Source organism: Cetorhinus maximus, chromosome 20 (assembly GCF_964194155.1).
Source record: "Cetorhinus maximus chromosome 20, sCetMax3.hap1.1, whole genome shotgun sequence".
NCBI classification, from domain to species: Eukaryota; Metazoa; Chordata; class Chondrichthyes; order Lamniformes; family Cetorhinidae; genus Cetorhinus; species Cetorhinus maximus.
In genome coordinates, this window is record NC_135898.1 from 22,640,609 (window position 1) to 22,663,604 (window position 22,996).

The window sequence follows — 22,996 nt, forward strand, 5'->3', positions numbered from 1 at the left end:
GACTATCAGGTTGGAAGCTGTGGGAGGAAGATCTCCAGAGGAGATGAGGTCAGTGACAGTCCTGGAAACAATGGCTTGATGTTCAGTGGTGGGGTCAAGGTCCAGGGAGAAGTAGGAGGAAGTGTCTGCAAGTTGACGCTCAGCCTCTGCAAGGTAGAGGTCAGTGCGTCCTTGTCAGCAGGTTTGATGACAATGTTGGGGTTGGACCTGAGAGAACGGAGTGCAGTAAGTTCAGAGAGAAACAGATTAGAATGGGTGAGAGGAGCAGAGAAATTGAGACGACTAATGTCACGCCGACAGTTCTCAATGAAAAGATCAAGAGAAGGTAAGAATCCAGAGGGAGGGGTCCAGGTGGAGGGAGAATATTGGAGGTGGGTAACAGGATCCGTTGAACGGGGCAGGGACTCCTGCCCAAAGAAGTGAGCACAGAGACGAAGACGGCGGAAGAAGAGTTCAGCATCGTGTCGAGCCCGAAATTCATTGAGGGCGTAAGGGTATGAAACAAAGTCCTTTGCTGAGCACTGAACGTTCAGCATCAGAGAGGGGAAGGTCAGGGGGTATAGTGAATACGCAGCTGGGACTGGGATTGGAAGATGGGGTGGGGACGGAGGGACAGGCAGGGGTGGAGGGTCCTAGATGGGTGTTGGTGTCGATGAGTTGTTGGAGCTTGCGTTCCTTAGCACTTGAGAGAAAGAGAAAAAGTTTCTTGTTGAGGCGTTGGATGAGACTAAGAATAAAATGAATCTGGGGGCACGCACAGCTTTGAAAAAGGGTGCGGCGGTGCTGCTGGAGGGAGAGGTCGAGTGTGTTCATATGGCGGCGCATGGCATTGAGTGTGGATCTCAGAATGCGACGGGAACAGCAGTCCGAGAAACGTTTTATGTCCCGGAGATACCTGTAATCCTGGGTGGGTTTGAAACAAGAGGGATGGAATTTCAGTTGAAATCCACTGGGGTAAGTCGGAGACGGAGACAGTCACTGAGAAAGGAAATATGGCTGTGAAAGTGGGTTTTAGTAAACACCTTGTCAAACACCAGGAGAGAAATGGAAAGCAATGAAGGTGAACAAGGCAGAAGAGAGATACGAAAATCCTGTCGGAGAGCAGAGCAGCACTTCTTCCTATTTATTATTTCTTTTTATCTATTTATTATTTCTTCCTACCTTGACTCTAGTTTTTCTCCTATTGTCCAGTCTGTTCCTACATCCGAGAGTCTTCTGATGTCCTCTGTTGCTTTAAAAGGTTTCCATTTCCTGGCCCTAACCATCTCCTCTTCACTACAGGCATCCAATCTCTCTACACCTCATTCCCCCACCTGATAATTTTAGGGCTCTCCGCTTCTTCCTTGATTAGAGGCTGAACCAGTTTCCAACCACCTCCTCGGACTGGCTGAACTTGCTCTCTCATTGAGCAAGCCTTCCTTTTATTCATCTCACTTCCTCCAAATAAAAGGTGTTGTGGCTACCTGCATGGCTCCTAGCTATGCCTGTCTTTTTGTAGGAGACCTTGAACATTTTTTTGTTCCAGTCCTTCTCAGGGCCCCTCCCTCAACACGATTGATGATTGGTCTCGCCCCGAATTGGAAGACCAGCAACTTTGCTTCCAATTCCTACCCTTCTCCTAATTTCACATGGACCACCTCTGACTCTTCCCTTCCCTGATTTCGCTGTCTGTTTCTGGCAATTAACATTTATTATAAGCTCCCTGACTCCCACAGCTACCTCGACGACACTTCCTCACACCCCGCTTGCTATAAGGATTCCATTCCATTTTCCCAGTTTTTCCACCTCCATCGTATCTGTTCTGACGATGCTGCCTTCCACAACAGTGCTTCTGACATGTCTTCTCTTTTCTTCAACTGAAGGTTCCACACCCCCTGCCCTCTCCAGCATAATTAACAGGGCTCTCAACTGTGTCTGCTACATTTCCCACACTTTTCTTGCCCCTTCCCCCTCCCTTCCACAACCACAATAGGGTTCCCCTCTTCACCCTCCACCCCACCAGCCTCCATAATCGACGGATCATTTTCTGCCACCTCCAGTGTGATGCCACCACCAAACCCATCTTCCACCTCCCCCGCTTTCACCATTTCAAAGGCACTGTTCCCACCATGATGCCCTGGTCCACTCCTCAGTCGCCCCCAATCCCCCGTCCTCTTCCCACGGCACTTTCTCATGCAAACACGGTAGATGCCACACCTGCCCTTTTACCTCCTCACTGTCCAAGAGTCTAAACACTCCTTCCAGGCGAAGCAGTGATTAAGGTGCACTTCTTACAATCTAGTCTACTGTATTCACTGCTCACAATGTGGTCTCCTCTACCTTGGAGAGACCAAACGCAGATTGGGCCATCGCTTTGCAGCCTGTTCAGTCCACAAGCATGACCCTGAGCTTCCGCTGGCCTGTCATTTTAAGTCCCCACCTTGCTGTCACACTGACATCTCCATCCTCAGCCTGCTGCACTGTTCCAGTGAAGCTCAACGTAACGTTGAGGATCAGCACCTCAGCTTTCAGTTAGGCACTTTACAGCCGTCCAGACTCAACAGTGAGAGAGCTACCATATCAGATCGTAATCACTGCTCCATTTTTCTTTGGTTGGTTTGGTCTTCCTCGTATGTTTTTTCTTGCAGTCAGCAGCACACCTGATCTCGGCACATCTTTTGTTTCTTTTCTTGCCCCCATCCCCTTTGGTCCCGGAAGATTAATTCTTCCGTCAGTCAGTCTCTCCTGTCTTCCATCCTATTGCAGAACTACCTTTTGTCCTTGCCCCACCCACCCCTTGCTCAAAACCTATCACATCTCTAACTTATTCTCCACTTCTAATGAAACATGAACTCTGTTTCTCTCTCCACAGATGCTGCCTGACCTGCTGAGTACTTCCAACATCCGCAGCATTCTGCTTTTCGAACACATGTACCTTCTCTTAATCTCATCAACTCGCCTTATCGCCTTTAAGGACTTCTGGATATGGACACCAGTCTCACTTCTCACTGACACTTTTCAAAAGCAGGTTATTTTTGGTATAATGTCTTTCCACATCACTTCACACTTCCCAGCATTGAACTCCTTCCGCTTTGGGTTCTGCCAATTCACCCATCCTGTCTGACATCCTGAACCCGATTAACTATTCTCATTACTATCTACTGCTTTACAAAGTTGAGTATCATCTGCAAACTTTAGAATGCTGCAGAGTAGGTTCTTTATAAAATACTAATTTTCCATCTCCATTATTTACAGGCCTTCTGACAGCTCAGTGAATCTAGCGAGCAGCGAGACTGCTCCTGCTGCACTCAGCCTTTCAACCCAGCAAGTTAATTCCTATCATCGGCAGTGCCCTCACACCCCTGCGCTAACCAGTGAAACACTGCATCTTTCAGCCTGTTAGGATTCCAGACTCCTGCAATTAAGAATGATTACTTGGGTACTGAGGAGCAGCAAGCACTATGGAACTGTATCCAGACCAGAGACAGCAGAGGTGGTGGTGGGGGGGAGGAGGTTTACAAGGGTTATGGTGGCAACTCCAGGCCTGTACCATTCACTGTCAAATAGGCTCTGCTTGCAAGGGGTTGATCTGGAGAGGTAACAGAAAATGTCATTTGTCCTTCAATGGTCCTTTTGCTTTTTAGAAGCGGCTCTTAAAACACATACACGTTCCTCTGTATTATGATTATTAATTGTTCATCCAATCAGAAAAACGACTGCTTTCATGCTTTAAGCTCACAAGGGACTTTTTAACAAAAAAGAGAGGGGCTTGCATTTGTATAGCACCTTTCACCACCTCAGGTCATCCCAAGGTGCTTTACAGCCAATGAAGTCCTCTTGAAGTGCAGTTGCTGTTGTAATGTAGGAATGGTGGCAGCGGATAGGCACCCAGCAAGCTCCCACAAGCATCCATTGTGGTTACTCCCCTGCTCTTTCTTCAAAATATGGAACCATGAGGCCTTTCTTTTACGTCCACCCGAAGGGGCAGTCAGGGCCTCGGGGGTTTAATGTCTCATCCAAAAGGTGGCACTCTCTGACACTGCAGCACTCCCTCAGTACCTACACTGGAGTGTCAGCCTAGGTTTTTGCTCTCAAGCGGGACTTGAACCTGCAACTTTCTGAGTCCGAGGTGAGGGCGTTACCCACTGAGCCACAGCAAATGGAGAGAAATAAAACATATCCCTATGTATAGGGGCTGTGAGGATTGGGCCTCACAGACGATAATCAAAATGTAAAACGTTTAACACGTTGTGAATTGGAATTCGGAGAGCATTGGACGTTGCTGACAGGACAATCTCCCTCCAGCTCCTTTCTCTAGCCGATAATTAAAATGGTCAAAATAAACAATTTACAACAGTCGAGGGGCGAAGCACAATTTTTTCATTACAACCACAACAAATAAAAGAATCCACAAACAACTCAGCACACACAGCCCACTGGAAGCATCGGCACATTGCTGTTTGTGAAACCTTGCTGTGTGCCAATTGGTTTCCTAAGAGTGATGTCACTTTGAAAGCACTTAAATGGCTGTATAAAGTGCTCCGGGATGCTCTGAGGCAGTGAAAGATGCTAGTGCCAGCTCTTTCTCTTTTAAATGGAAATCCTCTCCCGCACAAGGCAGGAGCAAGAAACCAAACAGCATCCTGACGGCGAGTACATCTTGGGTGGAATTTAAAAATAAGTGGATTTAGCCCTTATCCTGTACTAGACTGGTTCCAATGTAGATTGAGGTGGCCTGGGAGGGGATGGGGTGGGGAGGGGTAGTTTGATCTGTGCCTTCAACTGTTATAGTCGGCCTCATTCCACACTTCAATGTGAGCCATCAGAAGGTGCGCGATCAAGCTGCTGCTTTAATAACCCACACTTTCTGCTGCCATTTTGATAGCGGGCGGAGCGAACAGGGAAACTGTTGCACAGAGAGGCACCGGGTGGGAAAGGAATCTTCAAAGGAAAAAGCAGAAGCAGCGAACAGATAGGAACTAATCAGAACACAACTGGACAGAAACCAGGCCTGAAACATAGGGGGGGAAAAAAAAGATGAGATTTAATAAAAAAATAATTGAAAAAAACATAAACGAAGGCGTTACAGAGCAAATCACCATTTTGTGGAAGAAATGCATTCTCTTTTACTCAAACTGTAAGAGAGAGAAAGAGAGAGAATCTCACACACACACGCACAAGTTAAAACAAGTCAGGTTACAAAATGCAACACCACAAACCCACAGAAAATGCAAGTCATTTTAACCATTACAAAATAGAGTAGCTACCAGTCTTCCAGTTGACAGGTCGAGTTGCAGGTAGCACCAGGATATTCTGGGGAGGCAGAGGGCTCGGCAGTACTTGCCCTACCCGGAGTCTAACACCTCTGCTCCTACCCGTCTGGCAGTGATACGGAGCATGGTGGAAAGTACAAGTGATCACGGCCATTACTTGCCGAGAGCTTCTGTATGCCCTCTCCTGCCTAGGATTGCACTTATTTGCTTGGCATATAATTTCAGTGTTTGGCATTTCATAAAACAGTGAACTGGGGCTGTGCACAATGGAATTTTGTACTGTAATCAGCGAGGTTCATTAGCCAAGGTACCCTCAATCCACTTACTCAAAGAAAATAAGAACATGTGACTTGGGAGCAGGCCATTTGGCCCTTCGAGTCTGCTCCGCCATTCAATAAGACCACAGCTGATCTGGTCGTGGTCTCAACCCCACTTTTCTGTCTGCCTCCCATAACCCTTGACTCCCTTGCCTATCAAAGATCTATCTAAATCAGCCTTGAGGTTAGTTCAGGTCTGTAGTACACCAAGAGAATTTCCAAAGGGCCAGGTACCCACCAACAGGCAGAACAGAATGGATACCATCAGTTGCTTGGTAGTACAGAGCTTGAACATTGCTGAAGAGAGAGACATATGCTGCCGAAGCTTATCTTTTCGCACTCATCAGGACAAATGCAAGAATGCCAAATTCCAAACAATCACAACAATTTATACCACAGGAGAAAAGGGTGCTGAAAAGGAGCAGCACTTGCTACACAATCTTGAGTGCGCCAATAGCTACACTAATAACCAATTTAAATTAAATCTGTAGAGCTCATAACATGGCTCATTTAAGCTTGCTGTAGGCGACATACATTCATATGTAGGCCCCTGTCCACTGTAAACAAAAGGAACATGTTCAAGCCTTACGCCATTTTAAAATTACTTGGGAGCTTGGTGAGCCTAGGATTCCCCATTGCTTTCTCCATGGCAATACCTCAGCCAATCAGAGTTGACTTGCCAACCAATCGGCACCCTTTTTTTTCCTGCAGTAGAAATTGTCGTGAGCGTTTGAAATTTGGCATTCTTGCAGTTGTCCTGGTGAGTGCAAGACGAAAAGCTTCGGCAACATGCCTCTCTTTTTGGGATGGATGCTCGTTAAGTTGAGCAAAAAGGGTGTAGAAAAGTGGCGGGGACTGATCAGGGGTCGTCAGCAGAAACAGATCAAAAGACCAACATGAAGGGAGAGCATATCTTAAGCTTTCTAAAGTAATTTTCCTTTTTAGTTTTTACTGAAAGACCAAAGGGTGGCAGATTCACTTAAGCCAGGTGCAGTTCAGCATCTTTTTTCACATATGAGAACTAATTTTAATCCACTGATTGGTACCAGTACAAATGACACTGGGCGAAGAGTTGGCAGTGACCGTCCCAGCATCCTGAACTCTCAGACTACTGCAGGAATGACAGAGTGGACAATGGTAATCGGGCGTTAACGCTCGACAGAGGGAAGGACTGCAAGAGAATAAATGTTGCTCATGATGCCAGCAATTCTCCCAAGCATCACTATTCACTCTGGGAAAGAAGCAACTGATGCTGCCTGGCAAACACGTTGGCGGAGTGACGACTGCCCACAAAGTTCCTGCGTTGGCAGAGAGGAGAAGTCGCCCCAGGGTTGAACAGTTCCCTGCTGAGCAGCGGCCCTGCATTGGCCCATTCTGTGATGCCTTCCGTGGTCAAATAGTCCAGGCGCTTATGCAAATAGCTTGCCTAGGGGGCCCACCAGAGCTTTCAGGAACTGCACGCCAAGCGATTTCCAGTCTGAGGGGAGAAAAGTAACGAACATGGAAGGACTGATTGCTGTGATAACTGGCCCTGCACAGACTCAAACGGTCAGCACAATAGTACCAGCACCTTGCACAAGAGCCTTTAAGTCAAGTCAATGCGTGTGTGCCTTCCCCACAGCGGCAAGAATTGCTTCCTACATTGCATCAGTGACCATGTTTCAAGGAATAACCCCAGGGCTGTGAGGCTTCCTTATATTTCACCCCTCCCCTAACTATGCTTCAGTTCTGCCGAAGGGCCGTGAAGGCTCGAAACGTTAACTGATTTCTTCTCCACCGATGCTGCCAGACCTGCTGAGTTTTTCCAGGTAATTCTGTTTTTGTTTTAGGCTTCCTGGGGTCCCTGAAAGGCGCTGCAGGAATGCAGGCGCCTCCAGTTTTAACTTCCTGCATTACCCAATGCGAGACCGCCATCTCCTGGTGGGAAGTCAGCATTGCTGCTAAACTTCACAGATGCACAGGACTGACCAGCTTTGAGAGTTACAATTAAAAGGACAAAAGGCTGGTGGGGGGGGGGGGGAAGAGTGCTGGTCACAGCTTGACTGAATTGTGGGGTCATACAGTGAACCCCCTTTCACCCTGGTTTGGCTCCCTGCCATCACAGACAAAAAACATTTTCCCATTCTCCTCCGAGGACACTCGACAGCAATGAAGAGTAGGAACCCTGGCTGACTTTCCACCCCGGGGGGTGGGGGGGGATCACAGAACTCGCGAAATACAAGGAGTTCACAGACAGCTCCAATGAGGCAGTGAGATGTTTGTGATGGACCAGAGGGGCAAAGTTTCTCAGAAGAAAGAGAGAGCACGCACTTCAGGCTTTGTCGGTATAACCTAGGGCGACACTATGCCTTACTGAGGGAGAAATCATTACAAAATAATAAGTTTTTTATTTGAAAGTACTTTAAGCAACCATTGAACCTCCTGCAAAATAAAAAAAAACAATTCACTTTTGGACAGACGAGTGGTGCTGTGAGTACTGTAACAAAACCAGTGTATATCAGGAATCGTGAAGCTTTACACAATTGAACGGACAATGATACATTGACAAGGAAATGCTTTTCTCTGCCCACCACCAGCTTCCTAAATGGCTCTAAACGGTTAAGGAAATTCAAGTTTCTGATCCAACATTGCAGACAGGCAGGAGGTGAGCAAACCTCTACACTCGAACTTTTAATTTCAAATGCAGCGCTGGTTAAGTGTGTGTATGTGTATGTGTGTTTTTAATACTTTCAAGTTTTGCAGGTAGCGCGACTCTTTGTACCACATCTTGGTGAATCTCGAAGCCCTCCGCCTGTTCGGCGCCCACGGGGGGCCTTTTCAATGCAAAAGTTTTCTCGAAAAGCAGCTCGACCTGGAGGTTGCTCCCTGCTCTCGCTTCCCGCAACCGACCCCTGGGTACACTGCACCGCACGGCCGTCTCTGCAGTCAGAATTGACAGTCTATGCGTAGTCCACCTGCTGCGAGCTGCAGCTATTCTCTTTGCGCTCAGGGTTCTGCAGTTGCTTAGTGTCGATGTTCTCAGAGGTCCGGGCACTGATGTAATCTTTAACCTTGATTTCCATGTTCCTCGCTCGGACAGCTGCTGTGTGCAACTTTTCCAGAAAGTCGGGCATGCCTGCAAGAAAAATCAGCAGCGGGATTAAAGCGCCAGCCACTGCTCAGCGGGAAGCGTGCTTGCCTCCAAGTCAGAAAGTTGTGGGTTCAAACCCCACTTCAGAGATTTGAGCACGTAATCCAGGCTGACAATCTGGTAAAGTACTGAAGGAGGAGTGCTGCACTGTCAGAGGTGCCGTTACTCGATGAGACATTAAGTCTGCCCCCCCTCACGTGGACATAAATGGTACTATTTGAAGAGGAGCAGGCGAGACCTCCCCGATGTCCTGGCTAATAATTATTCCTCAGCCAACATCACAAAAACGGATTATCCGGTCATGATCACATTGCTGTTTGTGGGACCTTGCTCTGTGCAAGCTGGCTGCTGCATTCTAACAGTGAAGGCACTTCAAAAGTACTTTATCAGCTGGAAAGCACTTTGCAATGTCCTGCGGTCATAGAGGTATGACGGCACCTGAGGCTATTCAGCCCATCGGGTCCATGCCGGCCGATCCAGTCAGTCCCATTCCCCAGCTTTACCCCTGTAGCCCTGCAAGTACACATCTATCAAATCTCTCCTCAACTTCCTTTGCTCCAAGGAGAATAACTCCAAACCCCAGTTTCTCCTCCTGGAAGGCACGATATAAATACAAATCTGTCTTCAGTGAGATTGGTGAAGTATCAGAGGCAGAGCGCTGCAGCAGTGCCTGCCTTCTACAAGAGGCAGTGATATTTAAAAGGTACTCTGCTCCCTTGGTTATCATTTTCCACTGGCCAGAAGGTGCTGTATTGAGGGCACACTTTTGAGAATTCTGTGATCAAGGTGATGTTTGTGCTACAGAATAGAAGACTTATCATTTCACTGTCAACATCAAACACTCCCAGGTCATGTGCGGCACTGTCAGCTCTTTCACAAAGCCATAAGGAAATAAGAGGAGTAGACCATTTGGTCCATCGAGCTGCTCCACCATTCAGTATGATCATGTCTGATCTTGGGCTTCAACTCCACTTTCCTGCCCGCTCCCTCGATTCCCTGAGACACCAAAAATCTAGTGATCTCGGTCTTGAATGGACTCAACGACTGAGCATCCACAACCCTCTGGGGTAGAGAATTCCAAAGATTCACAACCCCTTGAGCAAAGAAATTTCTCCTCATCTCGGTCTAAATTACCTGTTCCCTTATCCTGACTCTACGACCTAGAAGACTCTCCAGCAGCTGGGGAGGGCGGAGTGGGGTGGAACAGCTTCTCAGCATCTCCCCCTGTCACGCCCTCACGGAACTTTTCACATTTCAATGAGATCACCTCTCATTCTTCCAAACTACAGGAAATATAGGACATTCTGCTCAATTTCTCCTCATAGGGCAATGCGTCTGCCCCCAGGAACCAATGTAATGAACCTTGGCGGCACCTGGCCTAAGGCGAGCATATCCTTCCTTAGCTGTGGAGGCCACAGCTGTGCACAGCACTTCCAGGCAAAGGCCGGCAGCAAGACCTCTTTCTCTTATACCGCAACCCTGCTGCAATAAAGGACTGTCGCAATAACTGGACGCTGCGCCTGCGAGTTAGTTTAAATCCCGCTGAACACCAACATTTAGTAGCTCCTCGCTATTTCATTTCTCATTTGCACGTTCACTTTACTTCCAGCCTTAACCCCAAAAGAGCAACCCCTTCTAAACCAGCGCGATAATTTTCCAGTTCCCACACCGGCCACACTGTTTCCTCACTGTGGGCTACTGGCAACGTGTGGAGACAAGACCCCCTCCCCCGCCCCCCTGACCCAAGCAGGACCGCAGTCAGACGAGACCCCGATTGTGTCAGAGTGGGCTAGATTCACGTGCCAATCTCAGGCACAGTTGTGCCAGCCGGAATGAGAAACTTTTGGCCGACAGCACACATTTGCAGGGCCACGAGCCTCAGGCTCAGCATAGCTCCTGTGACCCTCGTCGCAGCCCACCCGCGGGTTGCTCAGGGAATGGCTGCCTGCGCCCGGACTAACAGTCAAGCTTACCGCTAGACACCATCCAACTGACACAGTAACGAGGGAAAACGGTCTGCGGGTCATCGCTGTACGTAAGAAGGTAGTCAAAGCCATTCTGAAAGTCAAAAATTGAGGACTCAGTCATACCTCTGCCAAACACAGACACAAAGATACAAATGGCCAAACACTCAAAACTTTGAAAAATTCTTTAATCTTTCAGTGATCAGTCCCATTGGCCTCCACAATAGGCTCCTGCTGGGGAGCCTTCGGCCCATCACCAGCTCCTGTTGGGGAGCCTCCCTCTTGCAGCACCAGAGAGTCTGTGCAGGCAGCGAGTGCCTGACTACTATTCGTGGCCTGGTGAGCGGAAAGAGGAATCCACGTTGCTGAGCCCGATCCCATCTGTGACCCATGCCCTTGCCCCTTCTTGAAGCACAGCCCTCAGCCACAGCAGGCTTGGCTAATTTCCTCCCACTTGGGAGATCATCAGAAAGCAACACGGTGGGAGAGATCATTTCACCACGTGGGTCTGCTTAGTGCACCGTCATGATTCAGCCACTGGGAAAAGGCGAGGCTGCACCCTCATGTGAAGGATGCATCGGGGGAGGAGAGGCCGTCACTTGGGGGATACATCAGAAGAGACCCACGCACAGTTTCCAATTGCACTTGTCCAAATTACAAACCTTGCTGAGTCACTATCAGGTTGGAGAGTGAAGGTCATGCTGTGTCTACAATGCTGGTGGAAATTCTGGGCTATTGTACCTTCACACGCACGCGCGCCCGCGGACACAATCTTACCTCGTCAAACGATCGATGCGGCTTGATCACCATCTGGGACTGATAAGATGACACCCGCACGTAGCTAGAGCTTTCCGGAACATCCGGATGCTCGACAGCCCTGAACAGAAAGAATGAGATCTCAGGATAAGTTGCATCTGCTGTCGTAGGTTACCTCACAGCAGGAGACCGTGCCCCCCACCCCCAGCCCCATGCCGACAATTGTCAACTGGAGGCAGCTAAATTCAGCATAGATCAGGATCGCCACAATCTCAGAGGCAAGCAGCAGCGGTCACTCACGCAGAAAGTCACCCTTCCCTTTATATATAAAAAAAACACTGTACAATTTACAAGGAAATCCAATTAACCTTGCAATACGTTTTCTGCAGACTTTGCTAAGATGGCCAAGCTGGATACATTTTAACCATTAGATCAGCAAGCAAACACCTGATAAACAAGGGGCAACCCTTCAAAGGGGTAGAGAGCAAAGCAGGAGTGAAAGCCCTCAAAGTCTCACCTTGACACCAACATCATCAGATTGTTCTTCTGGTCCACGTGATAGCGGCGGATATACAGGTAGTCCCGCGAGTAAAAGGGATACTACAAACAGAGAGAAACGGAGGTTAATTAAAACGCTCACCCCATCACTGCCACTTCGGGTCATTTTTAACCCCTTTCTTCCCATTACACCCAGCTTCAGAATTCAAAAATACCAGATCAACATTGCCTTGCCTTTCTGCTCAATGTGAGCTTAACACCAACAGCGACTGACTTTTTAAAGTGAGGCTTGTCAGATAATCCTAGACTGAGAAATGTGACAGACACCCAATTTCAGGGGAATACAGAGGGTTTTACACAGATTCATCTTCCCGTCCTGATAAAATCCTCTGACTTATTGTGAAGTGGCACCTATCAAGATCCTGGGGGTTACCATTGACCAGAAACTGAACTGGACCAGCCATATAAACACTGTAGCTACAAGAGCAGGTCAGAGACTGGGAATCCTGCAGGAAGTAACTCACCTCCTGACTCTCCAAAGCCTGGCCATCATCTACAAAGCCCAAGTCAGGAGTGTGATGGAATACTCTCCACTTGCCTGGATTAATGGAGCTCCCACAACACTCAAGAAGCTTGACACCATCCAGGACAAAGCAGCTTACTTGACTGGCACCCCATCCACCACCTTAATCATTCACTCCCTCCACCACCAAAGCACAGTAGCAGCAGTGTGTACCATCTACAAGATGCACTGCAGCAACTCACCAAGGGTCCTTCGATAGCACATCCCAAACCCACGACCTCTACCATCTAGAAGGACAAGGGCAGCAGACACATGGGGACACTACCACCTGGAAATTCCCCTCCAAGCCACTCACCATCCTGACTTGGAAATATATCGCCGTTCCTTCAATGTCGCTGGGTCAAAATCCTGGAACTCCTTCCCTAACAGCACTGTGGGTGTACCTACACCACAGGGACTGCAGCAGTTCAAGAAAGTGGCTCACCACCACCTTCTCAAGGGCAATTAGGGATGGGCAATAAATGCTGGCCTAGCCAGGGACGCCTACCTCCTGTGAAAGAGTATAAATATATGTATATACATGTCATTTTGAGGGGACAACCAACCAAACTCAGAAGTTTTGGTGTGACTTTAAAAGCTGACCCATTCGATGTTACAGATGGCTTTAGCCAGACTCCAGGTTTGAGCGAAGCTGTCTGGCCATCTTGATCAAGAGCAACTGGGCTGCAAGAAGCTACGCTTCCAGCACTGTTGGAAATCCCGCTTGCTCTCTGGGCTGGGATGCACCATGCCACCCAGCGCTGGATGGTGCAAAAGCAGAAGGAACACGCGAGCGCGCACACACACGCGGGCAAACGAGAACCAACCATGGTCAAGCTTACCGGGAAATGTGTGACCCAGTGGACAATCTCTGATCCTGACAAATCATCCCGCTCGATTACTTCCAGCTTGATAACCAGCTCATCCCATTTCTTCCTGTACTCCGTGTCGAGCTGTGCAGAGAGACTCTGTTAGATGGCATGGCACAGGGAGGATTCTATCCCACATTTATCGCTCGTGGGAGGGCGGCCTCCCTTGTATTGGGGTAACAGATAAGACCTGTTCAAGGCCCACTGCAATGAGGTTTCGGAGGTGCTCACAGGCACAGCCGATGAATGAAATGTGGGCCTGAACCTCTGCTCGGGGTTGAATGGGAGCCAGAGACGGAGTACTATCAAGGCGACCTTGAGCAGCCAGGGAGATTGGGATTGGAGTCAAAGTACAGAGATTCCAATGGGAACCAAGAGGAGGGCTCCAGTGTTAAACGGCAAGAAATCCCCATATGTGATGCCTGACAGCCATAGCTGAGGTACAGCCAAATATCAGGAGCAGAAAGAAAGCTGGCCTGGCCCTTATGGTAAAGAGCCATGACAGCAACCACGAGCCAGCCAACAGCAGAGGGGACAGCGGCGGACAGGGAAGGGAAGCTGAACACGTGCTGACACGGAGGTAGGACGTTGCTGGAGGGAAGAGGAGGGCTAACACCAATTATCTCTGGGGCTTAGACTTATTCAAACCATGACAAGCAGCCGAAACAGTGAGAGCAGCACCTCTGGAGTGGACTATAATGTCCATTCCCCATCTCTGCCAGTCTGGTAGAAAAAGGATAGGGATTGGGTGGGGTGGAGTGGGTTCCGGACGAAAGGGCGGGGTATAGAAAACCTTTCAAAGCCATTCATTGTGCATGTGGTGCTTTGAGGCATAACTGAGTGATGTGGTATGGTGCTATATAAAGATAGAGGGATGGAACCATCTCTTCACTCGTAAGCAGGGTTATCAGGTGTCTGAGCTAGGCACTGTTTCCATTTAATTTCAAAGGTGTACCTGCACATTGAAGAACTGCCGAGGGGTAACGTCTGTGTACGTTCCAAATACTGTGGAGGCGAAAAGGAACGAGACAGGAAGACATGTCAGTGAAACACCGGGTGATGAAGCATTGCAGAGATTTTGACCCCAATGTTCTACATCTCCCTCCACCCCTCCCTAACAGCTCACTCAACACATTCCAACCTGGGGCCTTTTAGGAAATAGGGGCAGCTGTAGGCCATTCAGCCCCTTGAGCCCTGCTCCACCATTCAACTAGATCATGGCTGATTCCCTACCTCAACGTCATCCTCCCACAGTATCCCTCAATGTCTTTAATATCTAGAGGTCTGTCGACCTCTGTCTTGACCATGCTCAATGACTCCACAGCCCTCTGGGGTAGAGAATTCCAAAGATTCGTCACCATTTGACTGAAGAAATTCCTCCTTATCTCAGTCTTAAATGGCCTGCACCTTATTCTGAGACCATGCTCCCTGGTCCTAGACCTCTCCACCCAGGCCAGGGGAAACATCCTTCCTGCATCTACCCTGTCGAGCCCTGTAAGAATTCTCTAAGTTTCAACGAGATCACCTCTCGTTCTTCTAAACTCTAGAAGAGGATACAGGCCCAGTCTCCTCAATCTCTCCTCATAGGGCAATCCCGCGATGCCTGGGGTCAGTCTAGTGCACTCCCTCCATGGCAAGCATATCCTCCCTTAGGTAAAGAGACCAAAACTGTGCACAATACTGCACACAGCTCGGCCAATGCCATAATAAGTCACTCTCAGCTTGCCACCCAGGACTGCTACACGGAGAAGGCTGGGTTGCAGGTCTTACCTCGGTACTGGTAGAGATGACTCCCCGGAATGGGTTTCCGCCACAGCCGGAAGCTGGGCCTATCAATCACCAGCTCCCACATGTTGTCCTGCTTACGGTGTCTCTCACACTCCGCCTGCTCCCGGCTCTGGTGCTTCTCGGCCGCCAGGACCTCCAGGCTTTTGAAATCGTTCAGGCATCTGTGTCGGGCGGCAAAACGTTGGTCCGGTCAGCAAAGTGAGCAACAAATTGGCCCTGGCTTCCCCCTGCCATCTCACCTGCCACCTGCACTCCCCAAACGCTTGCTTCCCTGAAGGAAGCCAGGGCTGGGCAAGGAATGGCCACGCCAACTCTCTGAATGGCCAAACTGTCCAGGATTTTCTCCAGTGCCACCCCCCTCACTTCCCCTGAAGGCGCTGGGGCTCAGCTCCGCACGGGCTGTTAGGCCCTGCAGAGACACACAAACAGATTTAACCCTGTGCAGCAGCTGGCTCAGTATCACCCGCTGCCACTGGCCATCCAATTTACATTGGACTTTTTCTTCCTGAAAGAAAGTGAAATAGGTTTGGCATGAGATTTTATATTTGTAGTTCTTTTTTTAAGAAAGCCTTCGAGTGGTCATGACAAGTCGACGCACAAAGGTAAACTATGGTATGCAGACTGAGGGCAACACAGGCAGGGATAGGATCCCATTTGCTTCTCACATACTTGATACTCTTGCCCTTTCCTGATGGCACTGATTTGTATCAGGATACGGGGTGGCGGGGGGAGGAGTGGGGGGAGGGGGGTTTAGTGGTGACAGCCTTCCTCAGTCACCTCCAGGAGGCCAATGTTGCTGCACAGCCAGCATTGGCAGCTATTGGACTGCAGCAGGCATCGCAGCAGGCCAGGCTTTCCTCTTCATCTGAAGCCAATCGTTTACTCCATTCTGTCCTTGGGGTATTTACAGCCTCATTAGTGGGGACTAGCTTGACTATGTCAGGACTCAGCCCTGCAACAAACAGCAACTGCATTCATATAGCACGCTTAATGTAGCAAATCATCCCAAGGCGCATCACAGGAGCGTTAGCAAACAGGATTTGACTCCGAGTCAAGGAAGGGAATATTAGTTCGTGAAGGTGCTTGGTGAAGAGGTAGGTTTTAAGGAGCATCTTAAAAGGAGGAGAGAGGGAGGGAGGGAATTCCAGAACAGCCTGAATGCAGTCCGCCAATGGTAGAGTGATTAAAACTGGGGATGCTCAAGAGGCCAGAATTGGAGGAGCTCAGATATCTCAGAGGGGCTGCAGGAGGTGTTAAAGGATGGATGAGAAATAAAAAAGAGAAAATGCTGGAAAATTCAGCTCTGAAGAGTCATACTGGACTCAAAACATTAACTCTGTTTATCTCTCCACAAATGCTGCCAGACCTGCCTGAGTTGTTCCAAAACTTTCTGCTTTGATTTCAGATTTCCAGCATCCGCAGTATTTTGCTTTTATATTAGGGAGGGATGGGGTCACCCTGGCTCTGTCACCCCTCTCAGAGGCGATTCGCGTTTCTCTCAAAGGAAAATGCCCATCGCATCCAAAATGAGGAACCCTGAGCAGTGCTGACGTTAACGCTTTGTTGGCTGAATCCCCTGGCAGCTTCCAAACCAATGAGCAAAAGAAAAGGAAAGGAAAGGGTTCTGACATTTCTTACCCTCTTCACCATGAACTAGCAACTCCCGCTTACCTGAGCGAAACCGAACGCAAGCTGCACTGCGGGAGGCTGCCAAGCCCTCTCCTCACCCACTGGCCATACCTATGAACTTTCCACGCTGGCGTCACTGAATAAATGGCCACAAGCAGGACCCCGCAAGCTGATTTTTCCCAACGCTGGCCCTTGGAAAATGGAGACCAATTGCAGTGCCCCAGCTGCTAACTGAGATCAACTGAGTAAGGACTAGGAAATAAAACTGCGACTTACACATGGTGCATGCAGATCAGCACCACAACACACGATAGATGTTCCGGGCTAGCGCTGGGGGGTGCCGCTCAGTTATTGATCAGGCTAAGATTACCTAAAGGAGTTTATTTATAAGGAATAAATTTACACAGAAGCAAATAAAGTGATCACCTATACAATATTTCTTTGGCAACACTTGAACTAGCTCCCGACATTTCTGAGCAGCTTTTTAAATTGAGCCTCAGAGAAAATGGAAGTAAAGGTCCTCAGGACTGGCATCGGACAAGAATAGGGAACTAACAATCAGGAAAAACCAGCACTGGCACAATTCAATGACACACCACTTCAAAGGAATATTTCCCCTAACTAAGCAGGCAATTGAAGCATTGATGAATCCTACCATTCAAGCGGATTGAGTGCAACTCTCAACTTTTCAGCTGGTTTTGTTAGTTTTTCATATTAAACATATTAGCAGTATCGTACATTTGCAAGCTTGCATACATTAACAGCTCAGAAAATGAAGGGTTTTGAAGCACTAATTTACTGAACACAGGAAAAAACATTACTCTGGGAAACGGAGTGGTCCAAACAGTTTCCAGAGGAACACTGATATCTCGAGATAGTGTTTCTCCCCATTGAGGAGAACACAGTAAACTGATTACACCATTTTGATCAAGCTTTATAGGAAAAGGCAACAGAGATTTTTCACAGTGCAAAGTGTAATGGAGATCAGTGCTCAAATACGGAACTAGCTGCCTGTAGACAGCCGCCCTAACATGGAACTACAGAGCAGTCTGTACAGCCGACCAGCCACAAGAGGCCTGAGTGCAGAGTGGAACCACGGTAGAAACAGCAGAGAAACAGGAGGGAAAATAAACTGAGCTTCCAAACCAATTGTCAAAAGAAAGGAAATGGTTCTGACATTTCTTACCCTCTTCACCACGAACTAGCGACTTCCACTTGCCTGAACGAAAGGCAAACTTCAATTACCTCCATCATCTTCAGCATTATTCCACGCCACTCGACCCCCCCTCACCTCCAGTCGCTCCCCATTGCCCACCCCCCTCACCTCCAGTCACTCCCCCATCGCCCACCCCCCTCACCTCCAGTCACTCCCCCATCGCCCACCCCCCTCACCTCCAGTCACTCCCCATCGCCCACCCCCCCCTCACCTCCAGTCACTCCTCATCGCCCACCACCCCCCTCACCTCCAGTCACTCCTCATCGCCCACCCCCCTCACCTCCAGTCACTCCCTGCTGCCTGTCCCTTTCACCTTCAATAAAATCTGAATCGTTTCACTTGTTCTATCAACTAGCAGCACACACCAATGCTAATATTATGTTTCTATTTTAAGTCTGTTCGATAAGGTCGCTTTATAACGAGTCTAGAGTACAGATGCAGGCCTTTCGGCCCAGATGGTCTTCTAGTGTTTATGCACCACATGAGCCTTCGCCAAACCCCCTTTCATCTAACTCAGAATATCCTTCCATTCCTTTCTCCCTCATGTGTTTAACCAGCTTCCCTTTAAACACATCTAGACTATTCACCTCAAGCATTCTCTGTGGGAGTGAGTTTCACAATCTCATCGCTCTCTGGGTAACGAACTTCCTCCCGAATTTCGTTGGATTTATTAGCAACTACTTTATATTCACGGCCACAGGTTTCGACATTGGCCCCATTCTCTCCACACTGCCCCTATCGAACCGCTTCATAATTTTATAATTAGTTCAATGCTCAGACTTCCCCTCGGGATGATGCAGCTGCTAGTTGTGTCCGTGTTTAGGATTTTCTCTCTCCTTCCGGAGCTGGATATGGATCAGCAGGAGCAAGGGAGACTCGTGCCTACCCAGCTGGCTCCAGGCTCGGGGTGGCATCTACACTGACAACGACAGCAGTGCACCCCCAATCAGAATATAAAACCGACGGGGAAAGTGAAACGACTGAAAAATCTGAAATTAAAAGCTGGTCTCCGTAATGGTGACCATGAAACTATCAATTGTCATGAAAACCCATCTGGTTCACCAATGTCCTTTAGGGAAGGGAAATCTGCCATCCTTACCTAGTCTGGCCTACATGTGACTCCAGACCCACAGCAATGCAGCTGATTCTTAACTGCCCTCTGAAATGGCCAAGCAAGCCACTCAGTTCAAGGGCAATTAGGGATGAGCAACAAATGCTGGCCTTGCCAGTGACACCCACATCCTGTGAAAGAATAACTTTTTAAGAAAATTCCACTAACCTTTTTTGATTATTTTCTGTACCTGACTTACTTACTTGGACCCCCCCAGGTCTCTTTGGATCTCCACTTTTTCCGGCTCTTCACCATTGAGAAAGCATCCTGTTCTATCCATTATAGATCCAAAATGGATGACCTCACATTTGCCTACATTAAAACCCATTTGTCACAGTTTTGCCCTTTCACTTAATCTACCAATATCTCTTTGTAACTTTCTGCATCTATCTACACTGCTTACAGTGCCGCCTATCTTTGTGTCATTAGCAAATTTGGATGCGTGGCTTTCTACCCCATCATCTAAGTTGTTAATAGATATGATGAATAGTTGCAGCTTCTTGTGGGACACCACTAGTCACTTCCTTGCCAGTTAAGAGTACCTTTCCATGTCCCTACTCTCTGTCTCCTATCACTCAGCCGATTTCCTAACCAGGTCAATGATTTGCCTTCAATTCCACAGGCTTCAGCTTTAGCCAACAGTCTCTTATGAGGGGCTTTATCAACTGCCTTCTGGAAGTCCATATAAATAACATCAACAGATTGTTCACTACTTCAGTCATCTCTTCAAACAGGTTCCTGAGGCATTACCTGTCCTTTACAATTCTGTGCTCACGCTCTCTGGTCAACTGAAAATGTTCAAGGTGTTCAGTCACCCTACCCTTAACTAAAAACTCTAGTCGTATCCCCAGCAACAGTTAGGCAAACTGGACTATAATTCCCTGGACTATAATTCCCTGGTTTCCCGCTTTCACCTGTCTTAAACTAAGTGAACCAGTCAATCGAATGAACATGGGGATGCTTGCTGACATTCCACAAAGATAAATGCCCAACTTAGGCCACAGGGACTGCTTTGTGGATGTGAGTGTTAACCAGATCTACCACCCAAGGATGTCTTCCTTCCACTTTCACCCACAGGCACCTACCTGAGTGCTGCAACCTCCCATGGAGGGGTGAATGGGGTATTAAGAGACAAACATACACGTGTTGATCTGTACCCAATGATCAACAGAGCTGCTGCCACCACAGGTGCACTGATGAATTCAGCTAAGTATTTGCAGGCATTTTTCTGGCTATTTCAGAGTTTTGCAGCTTTCCTGCCATTACTGCATCAACACAGAGGACACTTACCGCTGCAGCTCCTCATCCTGAATCCTCTCGTTGTCCCACATGAAGACAGCGGCGAAAGCTGCCACCAGCTTGCCGGAGCCTGAGTGCCGGCTCTGGAATTTCCGCCACAGGTTGGTGAACAGGCTTCGGCGGGAGTGCTCCGAGTACAGGTTATTGTACAGTTGCCAGATCTGCTGGGCCCTCCTCAGCCTCTGTCCTGTCACATAGCTGCACTGGCTCGCCAGGATCGACACCATCTTCTTCCTGGCCGCGCCACCTGTGCCACCACTGGCTGCGCTGAACCCTTCCTGCAGCAAGCCCAGTGCCCACCGCATGGCACCACCCACCTGCCTCTTCCATGCGTCCAGCTGATTGGCCTGCTCACGCCAACTCAGAGCCTGGCTCGACAAGCAGATGGACTGCAACCACTGAGAATAACGCCCACCAAGCGGCTTTGACCTAGCTGGATTGAGGATCATGGCTGGTCTCCTCACAGACAACATGGTGCACAGCAAGGGCAATGGTCAGGGCTCAGCTGAAACAAGAACAGAGGAAAACATCAAAAATAAAAGTGCTGGAAAGGAAATGGTACCCTTAACGTGCAGCTAAAACTTCTACACAATTCACAGTTACTTTTTACAACTATTTCGCTCCTTTTAGTGTTACAATATGATCATTCCTCTTGTAAAGTGCTCCCAGGGGTTTTTGTTCATGGAATGAGTTGTTCTGTGCCCTGACCCCAGTGTCAAGTTGTCCGATTGGCCCAGTTATAAGGCAACAGCCTGCTCTCCTCAGGCCTGTATGCCTGTCAATCACCCTCTCCAGCCCCAGGCCACGTGAGGCAGCGCATCCTAACCTGCTGCCTCCTCATAACCGCTCCCTGATTGGACCAATGCACAGACTCCGCCTCTGCCGATTGACTCACTGCGCTATCACTCGCCAGAGCCCGCCTCCCCTCCAAACAAGTTGCTGTGCACCGCAAAGCAGGACCACACCCCTACCGGAGTGAATGTTTTTAATATGCGCCTTTCACAATTCATGCAACATAATACTTTTTGGGGGGGGATGGGAGCAGAGCGATTGGTGCTCTATTTGTCTATCGAATTATTCATCACACAACAAAGCATGATAAATAAAGGCAAGAGCTGGGCATCAAAAAAGGGCCCAGGGATCAGAATTACTTGCACCAAGAATTTGAGAAAGGGTGCTGTGAGCATGCGCGGACCAGGAGGCACAGGGGCATCGTGAGCATGCGCACAGCAGGAGGAACAGGAGCACTGTGAGCATGCGCAGACCAGGAGGCACAGGGGCGCTGTGAGCATGCGCGACGCATACCAGGCAGAAAAATTGACCCCAAAGGCAGTGGGAGGTCATTTTGTCAGTCTCCTGTACCCCTGAGCACAAGCTTTACAGGAGCACAAAATTTGCAGTACGATTATCAACTCTGATTGGATCTTTTCCTACATGAGCTCCCATCTCCATCAGTCCCACACATAAAACAGGCCTTTCCCAGAATTGGGAACATTAGTTAAAGAAAGACTGGTTTACACAGCATCTTAACTATTTCGTCATCACCTCAAAGCACTTCACAGCAAATGGAGTACTTTTTGAAGTGTGGTCACTGTTGTAATGTAGGAAATGCCAATTCATGCATAGCAAGCAAGCTCCCACAAATAGCAATGTCATAATGACCAGACAACATTACTTGAGTGAGACAAAAACAGAAAATGCTGGAAAAACTCAGCAGGTCTGGCAGCAGGTCTGTGGAGGGAACAACAGAGTTGATATTTCGAGTCTGCATGACTCTTCTTAAGAGCTATTTGAGTGATGTTGATTGAGCAATAAATATTGGCAACAACATTGAGGAGAACCCCCTGCTCTTCTTCAAAATATGATCTTTTATGTCCACCCAAGAGGGCAGGCGTGGTCTCGGTTTAACATCTCATCAGAAAAAAGGCACCTTTGACAGTGCAGCGTTCACTCGGTACTGCTAGTGTCAGCCTTGAATTTTATGTCAAGTCCTGGAGTGGAACTTAAACCTGTTTGGACTTTCTGACTGGACATCGTGAATTATAAAATGTTAACAAGAAATGAGAGGCTCAAACCCCATAAGGGTAAATACAAAGAATTATTCACATTATTCAAATATACAGGGCATTGGTGAGAACATACCTTGAATACTGTGTGCAGTTTTATTCTCCTTATTTAAGGAAGGATGTAAATGCATTGGAGGTGGTTCAGAGGAGGTTTATTAGATACCTGTACGAGTGGGTTGTCTTATGAGGAAAGACTGGGCTTGTTTCCACTGGAGCTTAGAAGAGGGAGGGGTGATTTGATTGAAGTGTACAAGATCCTGAACGACTTTGACAAGGTGGACATGGAAAGGATGTTTCCCCTTGTGGGTGAGTCCAGAACCAGGGGGCGCTATTTTAAAATTAGGGGTCATCCTTTTAGGACAGAGATGAGGAGAAATTTTTTCTCTCAGAGGGTTGTGCGACTTTGGAACTCTCTGCCTCAGAAGGTGGTGGAGGCGGGGTCATTGAATATGTTTAAGGCAGAAGTAGACAGATTCTTGTTAGGCAAGGAAATCAAAGGTCATAGTCATAGAGGTCTACAGCACAGAAAAAGGCCCTTC

The 22,996-nt window shown here is 48.4% G+C and overlaps 1 protein-coding gene across 1 annotated transcript; it reads right to left on the minus strand.

Moving 5' to 3' along the window:
- Positions 1–5,006: 5,006 nt before the first annotated feature.
- Positions 5,007–21,183, minus strand: stard7 (StAR related lipid transfer domain containing 7). The gene is made up of 8 exons (XM_078565748.1): positions 20,383–21,183; positions 15,119–15,297; positions 14,304–14,353; positions 13,322–13,432; positions 11,937–12,019; positions 11,441–11,540; positions 10,673–10,757; positions 5,007–8,684 (listed from the first exon to the last, which is right to left on the minus strand). Exons 1-8 carry the CDS (start codon positions 20,862–20,864, stop codon positions 8,509–8,511), a joined length of 1,266 nt encoding a protein of 421 aa, XP_078421874.1. The 5' UTR covers positions 20,865–21,183; the 3' UTR covers positions 5,007–8,508.
- Positions 21,184–22,996: the final 1,813 nt, after the last annotated feature.

Excerpts from the sequence above, each read along its gene's own strand:
- stard7 (XM_078565748.1), bottom strand. The coding sequence starts at position 20,864 with ATGTTGTCTGTGAGGAGACCAGCCATGATCCTCAATCCAGCTAGGTCA. Across the intron at positions 15,298-20,382 it reads CAGGATGAGGAGCTGCAGCG|ATGCCTGAACGATTTCAAAA; the intron begins GTAAGTGTCCTC and ends CGCCCGACACAG. Across the intron at positions 10,758-11,440 it reads CGCATCGATCGTTTGACGAG|AATGGCTTTGACTACCTTCT; the intron begins GTAAGATTGTGT and ends TTTGACTTTCAG.